At 34.4% G+C, this 22959-nt stretch overlaps 1 protein-coding gene across 1 annotated transcript; it reads left to right on the forward strand.

The window, feature by feature from the left end:
• Window positions 1–2318: 2318 nt before the first annotated feature.
• LOC127861652 (uncharacterized) lies at window positions 2319–8151 on the forward strand. Its single transcript, XM_052400340.1, has 3 exons — window positions 2319–2597; window positions 3386–3500; window positions 7867–8151. The coding sequence occupies exons 1-3, from the start codon at window positions 2349–2351 to the stop codon at window positions 8016–8018; spliced, it is 516 nt and encodes a 171-aa protein (XP_052256300.1). The 5' UTR covers window positions 2319–2348; the 3' UTR covers window positions 8019–8151.
• The last annotated feature ends 14808 nt before the right edge of the window (window positions 8152–22959 follow it).

The following is a 22959-nucleotide window of genomic DNA, read 5'->3' on the forward strand; positions in this document are numbered from 1 at the left end:
TCATACATGTAATCGCTACATTGACATGAGTTATCAAAGATTACCAAAATTAAGCAATTCATTAAAACAAAAAATAAGATAATCATAATAAATCAAACATACCACAAACACACACGTGCGGGCATAGTGCTCACAACCTATCCTGACAGTTTTAACATCCGACATTATCAAAATAAAAGTTTGTCCAATTTGAATGCTTATATCATCTACATTTAATATTTAAAGAAGTATTCTTTTTAAATATAATTTTCGGTTACTTGTCATGAATTAATTAAATATGTTGATGGAATTTCAATATTCAACTATGTAAATAGCAAGCGAACATTTTTTTTTAATTATTCAGGCGAAATGATGCAAACGCCCTGAATCGGTGATCAGGTAAATTATTTCGCGTAGAATTAGGCCTATTAATCAATGTTTATATTTAATTTGTGTTTCCAGATATTGATTTTATTGTACAAAAATATTAAATGGATGTACACTCGTTATAGCTAATAACTCATAACACTGAGCTAAAATTTATAATCAATATTGTTATGCATATAATGTTATAATTAGGGACGGGAATCGTATCCGAAATCGGTATCCGGATAACCGTATCCTCTATCCGAATATATCCGGATATCCGTATTCTTTTGTATGTAAACTACAAAAGGCTTTTACCATAATCACAACACTGTGAAAACGTTAATTTGCACTGTTTATGAATTAAAAAACAATATAACGTATTTAAATGATTTCTTAATTTATATTGTGTAAGTTCTTTTTAAAAGACACATCGTAAAACTATAACAAAAGCTATCTGGATCTGGATAGGTACGTTGCAGGACCTTTCGGCGTAGGCGCAACGGGGGGAGAGGGTGGTTAGTCCTACTGTTGACAGTCAACTGTGTCTGCGCGAACAACACTTTCATCAAGATTGTTCCATTCAATTAATGTCTTAGGGAAAAATGAGTTTCTATATAGTTGAGTTTTGCACTGGATTGGTGTGAAACACTTAGAGTTTTTAACTGAATATTGTTCAACGATATTGTTTGCTTTAAAGTCTTTGAAATGTTTAGGGGTAATTCTACGCTTGGATTGCCAGACTGGGGTTAGAAAATCTTGGCTAGGCATTGCTGGCATCAGCCCTTCAACCACCTTGAAGAAGAAGATCAGTCTGTTTGCCTTCCTTCTTTCCCGGAGAGGTGGGATCTTCATACTCTTCAGCATGTCTGTCACGCAGCCTGGTGTTTTGGTGTAGTAGTCGCCAGTTATGAACCTCGTCGATTGTTTTTGGATCTTTTCAATTTTATCAATGTCTTTTTGAAGGAGTGGATCCCAGACAATGGAGCTATATTCTAGAGTAGTTCTGTTTAAGGCAAAGTATGCTGTTTTACGGCAGGATTCGGGGCAGTGTTTCAGGATGTGTCTTAGGAAGCCAAGTGTAGAATTTGCTTTTTTGGTGATCCTATTTATGTGTGAGCTCCAAGTTAGGTCTTCTGATATTGTCACTCCGAGGTATGGGTTTTCTGGGACTTGTTGAAGGATGTGGTTTTCGAGTTGGTAAAATTTTGAGGTTTTCTGGTTAATGGTCAGGATGTAGCATTTTTTGGCGTTGATTCGCATGCCCCATGTGTTGGCCCAGGTTTACTATATATACATTCTACAAACATATATTTAATCAATTCAGTTTAATATTTGCATCTTGCACTTCGCTTGTCTGCTGACTTCGTAAAATGATTCCAAACATTCGATGTTTGTGGTGGAGGCATTGTTAATTCAGAACGCTTATACACACATATAGAAATTCACGAGAAATCTCACAGTATTCGGTTCAGTAGACTGTTAATACAACAGTAAAGACAAACACAACTTTATTTATGCTCTAATTTTAAAACAGATAAATATTGATTGACCAATTGAAATAATTTTATTTGATAAGGCATAGATTAGCTTTCCATACTGTTGCACCCGTCGATTGAAACCAAGTAGCCAATTGGTGTCAATTATCGAGAAGTAAGGACCATAAAACAAAACACGGAGGTGCAAGTTGGCAATAATGCAACTCGGCCATTATCACCAAGGTGATCGGAAACTGGCATGGGCACTCGCTGAGCAACAACCAATTAAAGGATTTATGTCTGTCAATGATGTCTGGTATACAGATTAACGTCAAAATATACTATAAGGTACATTATTAAGTTTGCATAACAACCGAGGTAATATCATTTAATTAAGTATTCTGACCCTCTTGCAATTCAGATACTTGACTAGTATTCGGATATCCGGATAATCATTACCATCCCTAATTATAATAAATAAAGCTAATACTTTACTTTTAGTCAATTGTACATTTTCAATTTATAATGGTAATATTTGCTCCTCTAGCACAGTCGTGGTCATGTGATTTAGGCACACATGACACAATGAGTCGCATCCTAGATCAGCCAGCCTGGAAGATGTTCCTCACCCATCTGACACACTGCAGGCACTGCGCAGGCTCGACTGGTAACAGTGGTGCCTCACCTGAGAGTCCAAGCCAAACGTGGTCTGCGGAATATGAGGGCAAAACAATAGAGTTATCCATAGTCACTACTCAAGGAATAATCATTGAGGTAAGTTTATAATATGTGCACCATTTTGCATTTATGTTTTAGGTTGAAGGTTTTGAAAAAAAAACAGTTTTCAAATGTAACTGGCTAATATTGATGCAGCCTTGAAATGAGTGGTTTAATTTATTCTTTGGTTAAATCATTAATGCATGATTTGCTAATGTGTTACAAAAATATTTTATTGACAAAAGAAACACACATTGTTAGAAACAACAACCTTTAGAGGCAAAACCTGCATTGGAATGATTTATGTTTGTACAAAATGAGTACCAACATGACAGTTATGACATTTGTTCTGGGACCTATACAAACAAAGGGATGCGCATTGTATTTGTTTGTATAGGTCCCTGATTTGTTGCAGTTTTTGTCATACTGGCTGGTAATTTTGTTGTTCTGGCTTGTTGTCGACCTTCAAACCTGCTCAAACACCAACAGGAGAGAACAACCAAAATTAATATACCTAAAAGAATTTCAAAAATACACGATTTGATAATTATGCAATTTCTCACTATTTTTGACGTTTTCAGGGGTATTTTTGTCGTTCAGGCCTGCTATTGTGTTAGCAACTTCAAAACTGGCCAACAGACTGACCAACGGCAGATAAAAACAAAAACCCTACAGATCAACAAAAAAAGACGCCAGTACGACAATTATATGAGTCGCCTTTTTGTTGATTTGATGTGTTCTGGTGTTGTTGAACTTCAAACCTGCCAACAAGCTAGAACAATATGGCAGAAATCAGCATCCATAACATTCTGTGTGACTTTAAATGCATATTTCTTATATTGTAGACAAAGGACTCATTTGACAGCATATTGATAGACGATGGAACAGCTATTGTTCTTGTTAAAGGATGTCACAAAATAGCACAGCAGACACAAACTGTGCAGGCCAGCAAAGTTACCAGTAATGCATCAAAATGTTTTTGATTCTTCTTACCCGACCGACCCTTATCTTAAAGTGTCTTGTTCACAGGTTGTTAAATTGAGGAGTTTCAAAATAATTGTCATAGATTAAAAACAAATCTGATTGCATTATGTTTAAACAAGCAAACTAACACTCCTTAGTGGGGACAGTGGTCTAGTGGTAAGATGCTGGTCTAGGGATCCAAAGGTCCCTGGTTCGAATCCCGCCCATGTGTAAACGGACGACTTTAATCCCAGTGTCCGGGGGGTTAATGTCGAAGTCGGCTGAAGATGCATACGTTATCGAAGCAGACTATAAACCACACCTCTAACCTTTCTCTTTAAGATGATTGCATTATTTTTAAACAAGCAAACTAACACTTCTTCTTATACTTCGTACTTCCTACAGTCAATTGCTGACTATTACAGGAAGGCCTATTATAGGCAGATATGGACACTGTCGAGTATGTTTCCTGGGAAGAACCAGTACTTGATGTCTATGGAGGAGATAATGAGAACGCTCCCTAAGTAGGGAGCGAATCCACAAATTCTTGATCGCTAGGCGGACACCTCATCCACTACACCACCGCGACATATAAGATAGGTCATAAGATAAACTTTAAAATATTGGTTCAGTAAGGGATAATGATATTTCAAAATTGCTAAAATAAAAATTAAGCATTTGTTAAGCTTTTCAGCGATAATATGAAAAATAGGTTGAGTACTTATATAGCGGTTAAGTTTCCCTCACATTCCATGAAATGCTGCTTAGTGCAGTGGTAGCGCGTTCACTTTTGCATACAGAGGTCGCGGGTTCAGATCTTGGGGAAGGCAATATTTTTGTAATCAATTTTTTTTCTTGCCATTATAATCACATAAGATAAATAAAACATTATAGATTTAAACAAATTTTATGCCATTTTAAAAAAATTGCGAAAATCACTGAACAAGTCCCTTTTAGTGCCAACTATTTGTTGTTGTTCCAGATGAGTTTTTTTATCATTTTTGCTACATTTGATTATATTAACTTTTACATTTTAAGGAAGATATGTAAGAAATACATATTTGTAGTATTTATGTTGTTCAAAATCATCATTTAACTAGCAAATAACTTGTGTATAGAAAAGAAGTAAATGTAAAAATGGTAGGCTTACCTGTCCTATTTTGGGATATGTGTGTGGAAACAAACAACTTGTTTGGCCTAAATTTGATAAAATATTTGAATACGTGCCGCAACTGTTTAGTATTTTGAATATATTTTTTGCGAATTACCATCGCTATTATGGCCAGTAGGACATTCTTTCTTATTATATCTGTCACATTACTAATTGTGTAAATACTCCAAACTTTTTTAGGTATCAATGTCACCTACGTCAATCATTAACATATGATCTGTTCTTGGCCAAATTTCCTTGACAAGTACCCATACCCTAAATATGTATGAAACCTTTTTGCCAATTAAGATATAGTCGTTAAGGGGGCGAGTCGTTACATTACCATATGGCTGGCATATAGCAGTTGCACAGTCCATCTATCCACGGTCCGTCCGGCATTCTGTTTCCTGGAGTTTTTTCCTAAACAGGTTCAGTTAATTGTCTAATTTTTAGCTCGGCTGTTTTCGGAGAAAACCCGAGGTATTGTCATAGCCAGCTCGTCGTCCGCCGTCAGCTGTAGGCATCGTGCTAAAACCTTAAAATTGGCTCTAAGTGCTTCCACCTACAACTTTGAAACTTCATAAGTACATGCACCTTGATATGTTCTAAACGCCACACCCATTTTTAGATCACTAGGTCAAAGGTCAAGGTCACTGTGACCTCTAATATAAAACTTTAACATAGGCTCTAAAATCAAAGTGCTTCCACCTACAATTTTGAAACTTCATATGTAGATGCACCTTGATGAGTTCTACAAGCCACACCAAATTTTGGGTCACTAGGTCAAAGGTCTAGGTCACTGTGACCTCTTTAAAAAAAACAATCTGAAAAGCTTTCGAAGCCAAGCTTTGGCACCTGTTATGCGGGGATCTTGTTTGCTGTGTGTCTGCCTGCATGACTTACAAATAAATTCGGAGTTTTGTTCCAATTCATTGATTCTTGACGAAGTTATGGGAATTGGACATATAAAATTTATCTTAGTCTAGAATAACTGTTTTTGAGACTTTTTCTCCTTATCATTTGCAGATATCAAACTGTTTTTATGTGTGAGGCCACCGACATGACTTACAGATCAGTGTACAAATAAATTTAGAGTTTTGTTCCAAGTCATTGATTCTTGACGAAGTTATGGGAAGTGGACATATAAAATTTCTCTTAGTCTAGAATAACTGTTTTTTAGACTTTTTTTCCTTATCATTTGCAGATATCAGACTGTTTTTATGTGTGACGCCATCGACATGACTTACAGATCAGTGTTCAAAATATGTTCCTATCCATTTAATTGCCATGAAGTTACTTGCTTTGGGCAGAAATTATCTCTAGAATAACAGTATTTCGGATTTTTTGTATGCCCCCGGATCGAATTATCGGGGGTATATTGTTTTTGGCCTGTCTGTCTGTCATTCATTCATTCATTCATTCATTCATTGTATGTGTGTATCCAAAAACTTTCACCTTGGTCATAACTTTTGCAATATTGAAGATAGCAACTTGATATTTGGCATGCATGTGTAACTAATGAAGCTGCTCATTTTGAGTGGTGAAAGGTCAAGGTCATCCTCCAAGGTCAAATATATGGCTTCAAAGCGGCACAATATGGGGCATTGTGTTTCTGACAAACACATCTCTTGTTTTTCTGAAAGACTTGATTATATATTAACCTTATGGTTGGTGTGTGTGTGTGTCAACCTAAAGGACTTACAGATCAATTAAGAGTTTGTTCCGGTCCATTCATATTAAGGGACCTTATAATTGTCTGTTTATAATACTTTTCCGGAATGTTTCAAATCGCATTGACATACTGATTGTTTTGGTGTGTGTGTCCACATAGCACATGACCTGCCAATCAATTTCAAGTTTTGTTTTCAAGTTTTGTTCAGGAATATTGATTTTTTACGAACTTAAGGGGCTTGTACAGTTTTCTCTCAAACATCTGCTGTGCGGCATCAAATGCAATAGGGGCATTGTGTTTCATAAACACAGCTCATATTGAAACTATAAACACGCATGTTTGCGGTTTAAAATATGTGAATCATTTATATTTAAATACTCGAGTCTCTATTATGCTTTTCTTTGAAATGTTGTAATATGCTAGCTAAGCTATGATATGACGTCATATCATATGCTATGCTGTGATATCATATGTCATGCTTAACTATAATATAAAAGTATGCCGTAAATTATGATATAATTTTCATGCTATGATATAACACATCATGATATGGCATGGAAGCTATGCAGTTATACAGTATGCTATGCTATGATTTTTATAATATGTTAAGTATCGATATGAGATGCCTAACTATGCTATGCTATAATATAACATGATAGCGTTAGTATAACTGGTGCAGTAAAGCTTTGCTATTCTATATGGTATACTTTGATATGCTCTGCCTTCCTGTGCTTCACTACAGCAAGCCACGCCGCACTACACTGAAAGTGGTTCAATCTTTATTAATGTATTGATGTTACATCTATGAAGGTGACTTGCTTTTGTCCGAGAAGAGTGACTTGTTCACAGATTGTCAAAACTACACTTTTACAAGTTTTTTTGTCACAAAATGAAAACAATCACTGCACATATAGGAGCAAAATAACAATAATGATGTAGACTCCTACTGAACAAACATTTGCCTTGATGAGTAATCATCAAACCGCGGCAGCTTTGATTACGCTACCCCGATCGTAATGAAAAAATCCTTGCTAATCCAATCATGATTATTATGACCACATATAATTAATTCATTTTTAGCTCGGCTGTTTTCGGAGAAAACCCGAGGTATTGTCATAGCCAGCTCGTCGTGTCGTGTCGTGTACGCCGTCCGCGTCGTGCTAAAACCTTAACATTTTGTCAAGGTTTTAAACATTGGCTCTAAAATCAAAGTGCTTCCACCTACAACTTTGAAACTTCATATGGAGCTTCACCTAGATGAGTTCTACACGCCTCACCCATATTTGGGTCACTAGGTCAAAGGTCAAGGTCACTGTGACCTCTTAAAAAAATATTCTGACAAGCCTTCATTTCTTCTAAAATGCACCGGCAGCCGAGCATGGCATCCGTTAAGCGGTGCTCTTGTTTGTTTTACCCCTTATTTCAATGTATGAAAATATAAATGTTTTAATGGAGTTTCAAGTTGTGACGTAATTGCTGGAGATTTAAAAACATAAAAATGCAACATCATAAATACCACCAAACGTTGGTATCCATTGCAGGCCAGTATGTGATGGTAGTGGGACAGCTTCTGCGGACAGGCAGCGTTCCCGTTATCCGCCCTTTTAAGATACAGAACCTCGGACACAACGCTGACATGGCAACCATGTGGCCACTTGAGGTCATAGATGGCATGAACCAAAATGTACTGTGATGTGTGGGTTTGTGTTTGTATGAATTTGTTTAATGTCATTTTGAATAGTCATTTATACTTCTCGAGCTGGCCTAGCAATCACGTCGTCCATGTTAGTTAATGTGATAGTCAAAATGGTTATGTGATATTTGTGTTTATTGGAAAGTAATTGTTAAATGTTCATTTCCTGTAATTGTGTTCATGTTTTGTTTTACAATTAATTTGATAAAAATAATATATGAACAGTTATAAACTTCTTGCTTTTTTTCCTGTCCTGGAGGTCTGAATATGGGCCCCTTTACTAATAGAAATGTTGATTTTGTCCTTAAAATGGGTCTCATGTTATGTCCGGTTAGCGTAGTACCTCTGGTGTTACTTCGAGTTGCCTTTAAAGGTGTGGTATCAACTATTGCTGAAGGGGATTTGAACAAAAAATGCCAAAACAAAAAGGTCTTAATTTGTTGTTTTTTTGTCCAAAATCGTAATGAAAACAAATGATATGTTTGCCTCCTCTACCAGTATATTTTTCTATATATTACAAAATCATAAAAAATCTATATTTGTACTATTATTAAATTGCAATTTTAATAGTTAACGTGTCCATTATTATATATTAGAAAACTTATTTGAAACAAACAAGGCAGCGGATGGTTTAAAGTTAAACTTTTTCATATACTGGCACTGCATTAATGACTGTTTACCCTAAAGTGATATTATTTGCTTTATTTAAATATTTTTTTTATACCAATTATATATTTAGTTGAGACAGGCAACTCGTGAAAACACTGTGTATTTTACACTGAAAACAAAACAGAGTATCAATTCAATTATATAAAAGTAAATAGGCAAGTACTTTGTTTACGCACGGAGCGTATATTGTCTCATCTTGAGTCCGTGATTGACGAATTTACGAAGACGTCATTAATCGAGTATATAATAGTTGAGGGTAACTTATCTGGCAAACCATTATTTCAATATGTCTTAGTCATATGTATTTTCGTCTGAAAAAGATGTTCTCGCTCGGCTTACGAAGAACATCGACAAGTCATTACTATGGAAATTTCTTTCCTAAATAAAATATACTGATGTTTTGCAACAAAACATCATTCAAATCGATAGAAAATATGGGTTACTTAAATAGGGTGACCTGTTGTGTTGTTGTACTATCCCTTATTCCAAAAAAATACTTGAAAAAGTTTAAGTAAAGTATTGATGGAATAATGCATGCATTATGTATAGACAGCATGTATAGTATGTGAATAAATATTGTTTTTACTGATTTACAACTTCAATTCATCACTTAAATGAGATTAAATTATTAATTGATAATGTAAGAATGTTTTGAGATGTTTGAGTTCATTTGGAAACAAAAGCCTGACACTACACAACTCAATGGAACGTTAATTGTGCGTTGATCGAATTGAAATCACATTTCCGAATAAACCGCTTTCTGAACGCAAACAATCTCTCTTATATATTGTTATTATGAATCGTAATACGATACTGTAACTTATATGTTCGCCGTTGATTCGTTGAATAAGCTGGGTTCCCAAATAACTCTTTAATGCAATTACAATTGATCATTAATAAGCAATCATGTTAGATAGTTGGATCGATACCAATATACTGATTACACAACATGTATGCATTGCAAACGGCTATTTTTACGACGGAATAACCAAACAAAAGTTGTACACACAGACATTAAAAAAAGAAGAAGACAGCATGGTATTTAACCAGTATTTCTAAATGATTTATTTTTGCATGCATTCAAAATAGCAGACAGCATAGTAGGGTATATAACCAGATTGGGTCTACATTTCCCTTACGTGGAAGTATGAAGCCGATTTCAGTGAGCGGTCAGCTCCCATATCCTATGATAAGAGGCCATATATTTGTAGATAAAAAGAATAACATAACGTACGTATGGTAAAAGCCAAATGCGTTACCTGAAAAGGCTCGAAGATCTAAATAATGTTAGCTGGATTCCCAAACAACATTTACAGTAATAAATATTGATTAGCGATCATTACAGGTATTTTGGATCGATACCCAAAATACCGATTACATAATATGTATTCATTTCAAAAGACTATTTTTACGACTGAATATCCAAACAAAACTTGAACACGTAATTGTAACATGCATTTTTTAAAAATAGAAGACAGCAATACAGGGTATTTTACCAGTATTTCGTAAGGAAGTTTTTTAACATGCATTTTTAAAAAAAGAAGACAGCATAACCGGGTATATAACTAGTTTTTCTTAAGGAGGTAAGAAAAATTCGAAACAATGGACAGACGCAAATCGGATGGGTCTACATTTCATATACGTCGTAAGCCTATTTCAGAGAGTGGTCAGTTTCCCTCTCCTGTGAAAAGAGGACATATTTCTGTAGATAGAAAAATGAACATTACGTATGATGAAAGCCAAATGCGTTACCTGAAAAGGCCCGAGGATCTAAATAATGTCAGTTTGAATTTAGAGGATGGGTATGAAGATAGAGAAGAAAAATCTGAAGATTTTTTTGAAAATATTGATCTTATGATTAAATGGATTTCTGAGTAAGTCGTGTTTTTCCATTTTCTAAAGTTGTTATGTTTGTATCTCGCATGTTATCGCATTTTGCCCTTTGTTCGTCGTGCGGCGTCCATATTTGCTTTGTTAGGCTACATGTTTTGTCCGATCTTCATGAAACCTGGATAGACGTGTTGTCTTAATAATATCTTGAACGATATCGAAAATGATTCCAGTTTGTTGAAAAACATGGTTGCCAGGGGGCGGGGTATTTCCCGTGAATGGCTATAGGAAAACAATGTTAATACTCTAGACGCCACAGTTATTGTCCCATCTTCATGAAACTTGGTTGGAACATTTGTTATACGCATGTCATTATATCTTTGATCAGTTCGAAAATGGTTCCTGTTAGTTAAAAAACATGGCCGCCAGTGGGCTGGACATTTTTCCTTATATGGCTATAGTAAAACCCCGTAAACACTATAGAGGTCACATGTACTGTCCGATCGTTATGAAACATGGTCATTATTTTTGTCCCAATGATATAATGGACGAGTCCTTAAATGGAACCGATTTGTTGAAAAACATGACCGCAAGGGACCGGAACATTTTTCCATATACGTCTTAAGCGAAACATTGTTAACACTCTTGTTTGAAGTATTAGGAACTGTAATTATGAGACTTAATAATACTTATAGATGTTGAATTATATGAATATTTCCATAATTATAACGAAGTAAAGTTGCTTTCGATTGTTTTAATATTTTTTATGCATCCAAAGGAAGTTATATATAGTAGTCGCACTGTCTGTCCTTACAGTACAGCTCACGCAAAAAAAGCAAATTCCGCGAAGTTTGGCGACATCGAGTGAACGCGGAGTCGACTCGGCATCGACCATCTTGCCGCCGAGTGGCCGCGTTTATTCGCGGAGTCACTCCGCATCTCGACTCCGCGAAACGCCTCGGCATGATGCCGAGGAAATTGGTGATATGACGCCGAGTCACTCGGCGAAGAATGTTATGAACTATAATTTATCTTGGATAGAAAATGATCCCGAGTTTTGCATCATAATGTTTATTAAATGTAGAGCAACTACGTTCCGAAAAAACATACACTACATAATACATTGAAAATGTTCGTTATTAGAATTTTCATCATATTTCCAAATTATCCGCATTCTTTACCGCATACATGCGACTTCTCACGTTTCTATCCATTACCCGATAACCCGTTTATGCGTCTTCCATTTGTAAAAGCAAATTCGGGTAAATAATGACAAAACTAATGCTTAAGAATTTCATTTACACAAATGTTCAACATTTGTCTAAAGTTTCAAATGGATTTCTGCATAAGATTTTATTTAATGATTTGATGAAATAAGTACTCTATCAGGACAGGGGTATTCCAACTTGCGTAAGTCACCTGACGCGGTGTGCGCGCGTCGTGTACAGTTCATGTTCTATTACAAATTCTAGTCACAAATAAATATTGCACATCATTTAATGAATTATTTTGTCCGGATAAAAAGCGTGATAATTGGCGTATGTGTATTTATTGCTAAATAAAAACTTTGGAATGCAGACAGCAGTGGGATCTTTTAATTTCGATTCAGAGTTTCGTAGTGAATTTCAAATTACCGAAGCATCTCGCGAATTTTTTGGCATTGACATTTACTCTAAATAAAATAATATTCAAACACGCTGTGTCGTTAGCGTTACGCGCTTTTAGTTCCTTAATTATTGAAACAATTGTTGAAATGTACATGTATACTGATTGCACAAAAAAAGCGTCGTGTATCGGTCATATTCTTTTGAAACGACCAATTAACAACTTAATTTATCTTTAGATTTTATGCAACATCTACAAGTAATTTACTGGAAATCGGGAAAAATGGAAGTAAATGTTTAATTGTAAATTTTCAAACTTATTTATATTTTGTGTCGTCTGTGTATATTGGTTTTGTTCTCATTTGTGTTTAGCAATTCTTATGAAATTTATTTTCAATGTTTAAAGCAAGTCTCGTTTCCGATATCATATACATGCAGTCGTCAGTTTTCGGTAGAACTTTTGTACTGACCACCATAATAATTAAGTGTACGTGCTTATCTAACATTTAGCGCTCCAAAAGACGGGTCGTACCCACTTTGTGCTTGTTTGAGCCATAAAACACAATCCCGATGGTTATTTTCAGTAGCACATGTGATCGGAATCTAACAAGTTCGAGTAATAAAGCACAGAGATAATGATCTGAAAACTGCAAGGAGTCTGAAATTAAACAAAATGCTGATGTAATGTAGTTATATCGATGCTCTAACTGTCCATCGCTCATGAAGTCTGCGCATGTTCGTTCTAGTTTGTAACCTTTTCCACTTATGCGTGGTGTACATGTACATTTCTATAATATTTTAAGACGACAGAAAAACACTAAATATTATGTGTAACAATAAAAAATAAATGTTTTGATATTCACTTGTTTGTTTGTAGAACAATTCGGGATTGCCAATATAAAATGAATGTCTCCTTATCCAAATGTCAACATGTATTTTATTAAATGTCCCTGTGTTATTTATGCTATTATCAGTTTGAAGCCACGACGAACCCATAATCGAGATATAACCTATCTAACACCATCGAAATTATAATCTGCATAAAAATGCACGATCACATTTATGAAATGATTTTATTGAACAATTTAAGGGAAAAAATTTTAGGGACCGAAAGGATTGTCAATTATTTTATTATTAAATTGCATTCGTGGAGACGAGTTGACGAGTCACGTCACTCGCACCTGCAAAATAAGGTAAATATTTAAGCGCGAGTAGAAACTGTACAACATAGTAGTTTAAACTCACAATAATCCCCGTCATTAAATATTTTTTATCGATGTCTGAATAAGACATTTATAATATTGAAAATGTATTTGAAACGTTATTGATGTTGTAACAAAGTGTTCAAGATTATGATGCGCTCGGTGTTTACACTTTTCAATATTTCGAGAGATCTTTCTAAAATATTTGCTACCATTTTTTGTACAAGAGAAACGATTCGAAACGAACTTCGTTAAGAAATAGTGTTTAGTGCTCAAATAAGGATGAAATAAGGATTGAAATAAACAATACATATATCGATCCCATGCACTCAACATACATGTATTAAACATAACTTGAACTTCTAATTTCTACATATTGTCGTGATACAATAACAACAACAACCTCTATTAGCATATATGCATAATACAATGCTCTTTACCACAAAACAGAAAGTTACGCAGTGTGTATAATATCAATACATTGATTTAATAAGAGAAGTTTACAAAAAGACAGTAATACAACAGATTAATCAATTTAATTATATCTTCAACTGTAACACGAGGAAATTGTAGAATTATTTAATTATACAAACATTCAATTAAAAAATTAAATAACATGTCTATAGTCTTGCGAAAGTTAACAGTTATAACTGATTGTCTATATAGTTACGAATTTCATTAGCATTAAACATATATTTAGCAAAGTTTATAATGTCTTTTTTATTTGCCGACTGCATAAGAATGTGAAATTGTTTCTTTCTAATTTCTCTAAATGAAGATACAACTGTTTCAAGAATCGAGACACCATCATTTGAGCATATACATGTACACTCCGGTGTTGAATTACCCCCTTTGTTGAGCGCAAACCGATTATCTCGTTATGATCAGATGCTGTAAAAACATTTACCCGGTACACCGTATACTAACTAACAACATGGTGTCATATACCACGGGTGGTAGACATGTTTTGTTCTGGACGTGGCAATAGGCAGACAATTTATTAAGTAATGCATTGCCAAAAATACTAAATTAATTAATACAGGTAAAAATCAAAAGCAATATGGCCAAAACAGATTATCATAAACTACATGTTGCATAGATTTTAGCCAGTTCAATCACACGTGTTTAATGTCTATATAAAAAGTGTGTATTATGTATTAAGCGGGTAAATTGAAACTCCATCGTTACCTATTGAAAATAAGTTGTCGTTTTTAAGTGTTGATTTATTCCTTGTACAAGAAATAATACGACAAATTTATATCTTTACTTTGTTTGTTTTTTGTTACTTTTACCCTGATGCTAATAACACCATTTTTTTAGGAATAAAATAAAATAAAATAAAATAAAATTTATTTAGAAAATAGCGCCACTTGACATGGTATCTACAGAACATTATTTATGGGTTTTCATGTTTATTTCGGAGTCTCCCAACAATTTATTAACTAGCGCTCGGTTGGTCATTGTCGACTCGGGTACTTCTTTAAAGTACCACGAGTACACTTAAGTATATGAATACTTCAATGTACCCCGGGTACAGAAAATATAGTAAAACATACCCGGGAATATTAACGCTAAATTGGTCGATGTCGGCTCATTTTTTCAAAATAATTGTGTTAATAATTTTCTGTGAAATGGCCATTAATTATCGAAATTCATACTGAAAAACCATGTTGAGACAGGTTTCAGGTTTTGTTAAAAAAAGGATTTTGTTTCGTAATTCGGATGTGCGTTTTTCGATTGTGATTGAATAAAACTCGGGTACAGTCGTATTTCCCGTACCAGAGGTATTTAGTATACCGGGGTAATTAAAGTAGTACCTGAGCCAATACGACCAATCGAGCGTCCGGGTTGTCAAAATAACGAAGGGAAGATTGTCCGGATAACGAAAATTAGGCTTGCAAGAAAACTATGGAGTTAAGCGTTACAATTGGGAATTCATGATTGAGAACTTGAAATATATATAGACACAACACATTGTTAACACTTCAACATTACAAAGTAAATAAAAAAAATAATTGTTACCGGTATTGAATATCGTCTTATCTCCACATTGTAAATAGGCGGGCACGCGAAATTCTGTTTATACATGTAGTTATAGCATGTATGTTAACTCTTGATTATTATTGATTATTGCGTTTTTTTCCAATTGCAACGAAATTAACAAAAAAATAACGATATCCCTTTTATCTGCGCTACATTGTTTTTATATTGCAATGTACATGTAAATGCTCACGCTTGACATGCGGACAACGTGATAACACTTTATAACTATCTTTATTTTCGCGCGATTTCTAGCAGAACCAAAGATTTACATGACACGCGAATTTTGTCAAAATAATAATAATTTGTGCGTCATTTGAACAATGTTATTTTGACTACCATATCCATGTCACTTTTAACGTCTCTATCTATTACTCGATAATTCCGTTTATCAAGACCTCCACGGCGGTATTCCCACTTAGCATAAGTATATCACCTGAAGTCTTTTTCAGTAAATCGGGACGAATTGTAAGTAATTTATTTTGAAGTGATATTATGGGCATTACATGTATCCCGGAAAAAACAACTTTTTGGAAAACCCCACTAATCTGCTGGTATAAATAAACATGACCCATTTATAATCCTTTCAAAATCACACACTTTATCAACCGTTATGATTTAAAGTAAGCTATCATTGGTTGATATAATGGTCCAGCGTTGTTTGTACCGGGGTGATTATTGTTTTTTTAACTCGTGCTTTTCCGGGATAAGTCTGTCACTGTTGAATTGAGCTGAAAAAAATTAACAGGTCAAAAGAGTAAGTTAAAATGTGATTACTGACCAATTATCTGCAACTCATCTTGCTACAAGTTGTTTATAAAAATATATTCTATATTCGATATTTTACGTGACTCACCCAGTCCTGTAAGCCGAAATGATCCGTAAAACAAAATTGTGTCTTTGTGTCGTATGAACGTATCTGTACTAGAACTAAATTTAGGTTCAAATTTTTCATGCGTGATCAGTTGTCAAACGAAAGTACGGTTGATATTCAAATGCATTATTTTTCTCTTTCCAGGATATTGTTTTAGTATGTTGATGCTGCATTAACAAATGTAAGTGTATATGAAGTGAAAACACCCAAAATAAACAACGGTTGCGATAGACACCTATAAACTGTTAGATGCCATACTATCACTTAAAATAAACCATCATTTTCATAAAATAGTCAACATTATTTATATTTTGTGTCGTCTGTGTATGCTTGTTTGGTTCTCATATGCATTATAGCGATTCTTATGAAAATAAATAACGTTTCGACGTTTAAAGCAAGTCTCGTTTCCGAAATCATCTACGGGATTTAACTGTGTAAACTTAAACCTTATATAGATCCAGTTACTGACATCATTGTTTTGACAGATAACATCCGATGGGAATTTAATTAAATGTATGCAGATATTGAGAAATTTTAACAATCGCACAGAAGTAAACATACCAGCGTATTATCGGCATGATGCCGAGGCACTCGCATGTACGCGGCGTGACTCCGCGAATCGATGCCGAGGCAGAAACAGACGCGGCGTCACTCCGCGAAATTTCGCCGAGTACCTCGGCATCATGCTGAGTTAATACGCGGCGAAAATACGTTAACAGAAGAATCTGTCCGCGGCGTAGACGCGGACTTTGTTGGTTTTGCGTGAGCTGTACTGTAAGTTATTGGACGAGTGGTTGGGTGGGTTATTGTATTTTCTGTACGACCAGATAATTGTCCGCTTTGTAATTTTAATGCGCTGAAGGATTTCAATTTTAATATGGGTTATTATTCTTCATGAACAGAAAATGTATTAGGTACAACTGCCATGATTCTTTGAAAGGTAAAGATAACAACTCAAGTTTTGACTTTCATCTCCTACAACCCCATAGTTCAATCTAAAAGTTCAAGTAACGGTTCAGTTGAACACTTCATTTCTCTTCCAAGCATATACATACTTCTTTGATGGCATGTTTCACATCCTATTATATATGTATGAAATATATGTGTTATTGTTTAGTTGTTAAGCAGATGATTCAAGCATGATGAGCACAGAAATGTTGTGTTCAAACGTAAATTTGTCAAGTCAGCGGATGTTTTTTGTAACATGTACTTTTCAGGGTAAAGAAAAGGGTGGTCTTTTTCCCTTTTTTTTCATCGGGGTATTTCCATCAACTTCACTCTTAGATTTTCTTTTAATGGTTTAATATTTAAAGTGATCTAAAAAATAATCTTGGGTTGAATGAAGCGTTGAAGTTGTTAAACGTTACGATGTTAAAAAGGTTGGGTATGTTTCTACCTCGATCATGTTTTCATGTTTGTGATTTATGTACATGTAGGAAGAAACGATAGGTAAACAATTGATAGCTAAGCATTAAGGTGAAAATTTAAACAAGTGTTTCAGTCTAAATACTCTGATTTATGTGTGATCTTAATCTCTTTATGTGTTAACTGTTTGAGAAGTTACTTGTATTCACCAAAATTAGCATATCATATGTATTGCTAAATGTCTCAGGTAACTTATGTGAAATACATTTTGATACCTGTTGGCTTTTGTAAATTTGTTTTACCAGTCTCCATGATTGCAGTATTCTTGAAAGTATAACTGCTAAGTGTTCTTTGCAAAGTTTGGACTCGAATTGAGTTTCTTCCAATTTAGAATGATTCAGAATTGTCGCAGTGATATTCAATATGTAACCTCCCTTGTTCCTTGCTATTTTAGCTCCCCTGATTAAAACTCTAGAGGCCGCATTCATGATCCGATCTCCCCTGAAATTTGTCAGAAGATTTGTCCCCATGATATCTGGGACGTGTTCGAAAATTGTTTCGGTTAGTTTAAATACATGGCCTACAGGGGGCGGAGTAGTTTTCCTTTTATGGCTATAGTAAAATCTTGTTAACACTCTTGAAGTCACTGTTATTGTATAATCTTCATGAAACTTGGTTGGAACATTTGTTCTAATGATATCTAGGATGAGTTCGAAAATGGTTCCGGTCTGTTGAAAAACATTGCTGCTAGAGGGTAGTGCATTTTTCCTATATGGCTATAGTACAATCATGGTAACACTCTTAAAGTGTCATTTATTGTCGAATCCTCATAACTTGGTCAGACGATTTTTTTCCTATGACATCTGGGCTAAGTTAGAAAATGGCTTCAGTCTGTTGAAAAACATGGCCGCCGGGGGCGGGGCATTTTTCCTTTAATGGCTATTATAGTATAACCGTGTTTACTTACAAGTTGATATTTATGAGAATTTTGAAAATTGTTTTAAAAAGCTCCAGTAAAAAAAAAAAACAAGAATACAATTACGATAGAAAAAAAGTAACCGTCAACTGGGCTCGAACCACTGACCGTTGGAGTAAAAGTCTATCGCTTAAACCACTCGGCCATCCATGCTCAAACAATGAGTGATGTATTTTATACTTTATACAAGCAATCCTCGTAGCATTAGAATATATAACAACAACTCCAAATTATTCAATCGTTTCGCGTTGCAACGCTTTATAGTTTCCGGAATAACGTTATCATTTAACCTAAAACGAACCTAAATCTAATTTTGAATTGAGGTTGAAAAATCTTTATTTTACACAAATTTATTGCATGAATGTTATTTAAACAAAAACATATCATCGCACTATTGTTCTTTATTGTCTTGAATCCGGATCGGTTCGGGTGTCTTCCCAGTTGTCCTGCAAGTACAAAAAATATCAAAATAACCAACTGTTTTTTTTTTTTAATAAAACGGAGAAAAAAAAAGACAAAACAATGAAGACATTCATGTACTGCACAAATAACACCAAGAAACCACACATTTATGCGACATCTTGAAGATACACATATATGAAACCGAATTTTTTATCATACATGGTAAAATAATCTAGCGTTACATCTTAAAATTTAATAATGTATTTTATGACTGTATCAATGCATATCTCAATTTGATATTTATCTACAAGATCAATACTTTAATCATATCATAACCAACAGTCACTTTTTATAAACTAAATTTTAAATAATTATATATTTCAATTTTAGAATTTAATAAAATTAATAATTGAGGTTAAGATAAAATTTTGACTTTGATTTATTTTTCAATAACGGTGAATTCAGATTATCGGTGTTCAAAATAACGGTGTCGAAGTGTACATATTTATTTTTCACATAATTACATGTATTTTCAAGAATGTTTTCATCAACAAATTGCTACCAAAATATGACTTTAAGTGAACGTTTAGTATATCAAAAGTGGTACGAAGTCCAGGGTTGGCACCAATCGACCACCCCCGGTTTTAACCGGCGGTTTTTACCGGTTAAAACCGCCCCGGTCAATACTCCCGAAGTGGTCATTACTGGTCAATACTGGTCGATTGAACTTAACCCCTAATTTTGATTAATATTCCATGCCTAATTAAACAATATTGATAACATAAATTTAACAGACATGTTGCCAATAATGTCTTAAGCTATTAATACCCACTATTTTATACCTGTTCATGTAATTTGTAGGCAAATCTTTCAAAAATTTTCAAATTAGTCAAAGGTGGTCAATTGGATTTTTCTGGTTGATTGAACTTTTTTTTCAATTCTAATGAATTATGAATGCTCAGATAATTCTGTGCTTGATTCAACAAGAACCTGTCAATTACTGTGTATGAGTTATTCCTTATGCCCCACTGTCCCCACAGTCTTCTCACCTATACAGGTTGGGGCACCCAAAACTGATAATAGGGCCTAAAATGGAACCTTTTTTTACATGACCCTTACTTGTCATGTATTTTTTGCATAGATTTCTTTAAATACTTTTTAAACAAAATAGTCAAAAAACTTTTATTTTCCATTGATTTAAAAAAAACATAATAAGAAATAATTATTAAAAGAAAAAAATAATTGAAGAGAAGAGTTGTCAAAATCAAGAACTTTGATTGCGTATTCATTTCAATACTAATAGAACTTTTAAATATGAAAGGAAAAAACCCTCTTAATACAGAAAGGAGACAAGTTAGAAGTAACTATTTAATTAATAGTAAGTAATCTCCTTTTGTGTGAGTGATATGAAATAGCCTAAGGGCAGATTTGCTTCATTGTCAATATCAGAGACATAACACTGCATGCATTTTATTACCAATTAAGGCTTAGGGGCCAGATTTATGACCCTAGAAAACACAAGAGTTCTGTTTGTCCATCTGCTTATCAAATAGATATATCAATAGATAAGTGAAATGCAATGGTACCTACAATAGTAATAATACTTTAGTAACAGATGTGATACACTGAGATAAAGATATGCCCTAGTCCTTATGTATTTGAGGCCGTTTCCATAAATAATAAAGAAGTAATTTTTACAGCTTTAAAGATTTTTTTTTACAATAAATAACTTTAAAAAAAAAGTTTATCAATTACAGAATAATTATTGATTTAATATAAAATAGCTTTGTGATGTTTAAATGCTACAATTTTCAATCGACCAGTGTTGACCAGTAATGACCAATAATGACCAGTATTGACCGGTTTTAACCAGGTATTAACCACTGGCCCGGTCAATACTCAATTGACCGGTCAATATGCCAACCCTGACGAAGTCTCCGTGGTGCGAATTTCCCATAATTCCGAATTTGAATTCAAAGAAAGTGCATAATGATATAAATTTTAATATTACAAATTGAAATAACAATAAAACCTACCTCGCAAACTGTTGTTTATCGTCGATTGTAGGTTCCAACTTCTCTCATTATTAATCAACAAGAAATATCTTTAAAAAAAGATGTACGGCGTTGATTGTAATTGGAGTTGGTGAAAGGTAAAGAGTTCAATGAATGAGATCAAATATAGCGAATGTCTTTTTCTGTGCAGTTCTTAGCTGCATCACGCGCAGTACGGGATGTTACGCGGAGTTTTCGCGGCTTATTTTACATTATTACATATTGCTGGTCATAAACCTAAGATGCAAACCAGAAAACCAAAAGAAGAATGGAAGTGAAATTAAAACATATGAGTCAACCGGCCACACGCGAAGTATCCGTACATATTTTAAATATTTAAACGCGCGTTCTTCGAACAAACCTATTTTAGTGGTTTGTCGGGCATTGCTTTTTGATTCGATTATTAACAGTATCGAGAATCATCGCGCTCATGCTTGATACATTAGTCAATATGGTGGAATAATTCTTGTTAAATTAATAAAAAAATAAAAATATTTATCATGGTATTGTTTTAAACACATTAAGAATCAAGTACTGACATACCATAATTATATCGCTGAATATCTTTATTGTCCCCTACCGGTGACACCGGAGGGGACTTATGGTTTGCGCTCTGTCTGTCTGTCAGTCTGTCCGTCACACTTTTCTGGATCCTGCGATAACTTTAAAAGTTCTTCATATTTTTTCATGAAACATGGAACATGGATAGATGGCAATATGGGGATTATGCACGTCATTTCATTTTGTTCCTACGTCAAGTATTCTGGTTGCTATGGCAACATATAAAACATAATACTGACAATGGTGGAGTTTCACCGGTAGGGGACAATATTGCTTGGCGATCTCTTGTTTAACATATTTCTGATAACGATTATTTTACTGGTCGCGAACTGACCCTGATACCTTGCGGGTTGGAATGCAATGCATTAAAGTGAGGCCACTCTTCCACTGCTGGAACGACGGCTTGTTTAAAACTGTATACTTTTACATGTCAAATGTTCAATTTCGAAAACAATTTAAACTGGTTTGGCCAACACGAATATCAGGATAGGAAAAAGCGATACTTTTATGAACTTAAATATACAAGTACACAGACAGGAATATGGAAGTAATTACTAAATATGAGAACAAAGACTTTAAGTATAAACGTTCTGGCGCTGGCAATCATCTGAAAATAAAAGGTGCACGTACAAACTGTATTGATGTCGAGATTTGAGTGTAAAACTGTTCTATCTATTAATTAAAGCCTTTTCATTGGAGATAAAATTGTTTCATGCTGGACACGCAGTAAAACAGTGTTACAAAGAGGCGGTCATGTTTCTAATGTTCTGGTGGTATGCTCAAATCAGCCAATGGAATGAATTAAGTGTATTCATTCGTGTCTAGCCGCGGGAAATTTTATTTCAATTTTATTGGACACTTACAAAGGTCAGGTAAGGTCAAAAGTGACGTTAAACTGCTACGCCGAAAAAGGTTTACATTCAATAACAGCACAGTTTGAAAATACAATTAGCCAGTAGGTCAGTGAGCAAATGAATCGAGTGGCGCGCACGCGGGAGATCTGCTGGTTTAGATAACAAGAGAATCGCGCATGCAAACATTCGAAGGTACACACACGGGTCAAAATGCAAATCTACTTATAAGCGTATTTTGTAAAAAAAACAAAAACAAACAAAAAACAACAATAACGTCAAATTCTTTATGAAAACATAATTAATGTACATGTTTATATTGTTTGATTTTTATACGTTCTGCGAACGTTAGGAATGTAACGTTGAAATTTGTTTTCCCGATAACGTTCCGACAAAAACGTATGAGAACGTTACAGGAACGTTACACGTTTTAAATCCACCAATACATCCTAGGATCGTAAAAATATACTGTTAAAATGTGACTTTCATAACATATTTCATTTATTAAATTAA

This window comes from Dreissena polymorpha, chromosome 16 (genome assembly GCF_020536995.1).
Source record: "Dreissena polymorpha isolate Duluth1 chromosome 16, UMN_Dpol_1.0, whole genome shotgun sequence".
Classification (NCBI taxonomy): Eukaryota; Metazoa; Mollusca; class Bivalvia; order Myida; family Dreissenidae; genus Dreissena; species Dreissena polymorpha.

What these genes read in the sequence shown, in the direction of transcription:
- LOC127861652 (XM_052400340.1), top strand. Translation starts at nt 2,349, where the DNA reads ATGGTAATATTTGCTCCTCTAGCACAGTCGTGGTCATGTGATTTAGGC. An exon ending in CTCAAGGAATAATCATTGAG is followed by an intron (nt 2,598 to 3,385) that starts GTAAGTTTATAA and finishes CTTATATTGTAG; the next exon opens with ACAAAGGACTCATTTGACAG. An exon ending in GCAGGCCAGCAAAGTTACCA is followed by an intron (nt 3,501 to 7,866) that starts GTAATGCATCAA and finishes TATCCATTGCAG; the next exon opens with GCCAGTATGTGATGGTAGTG.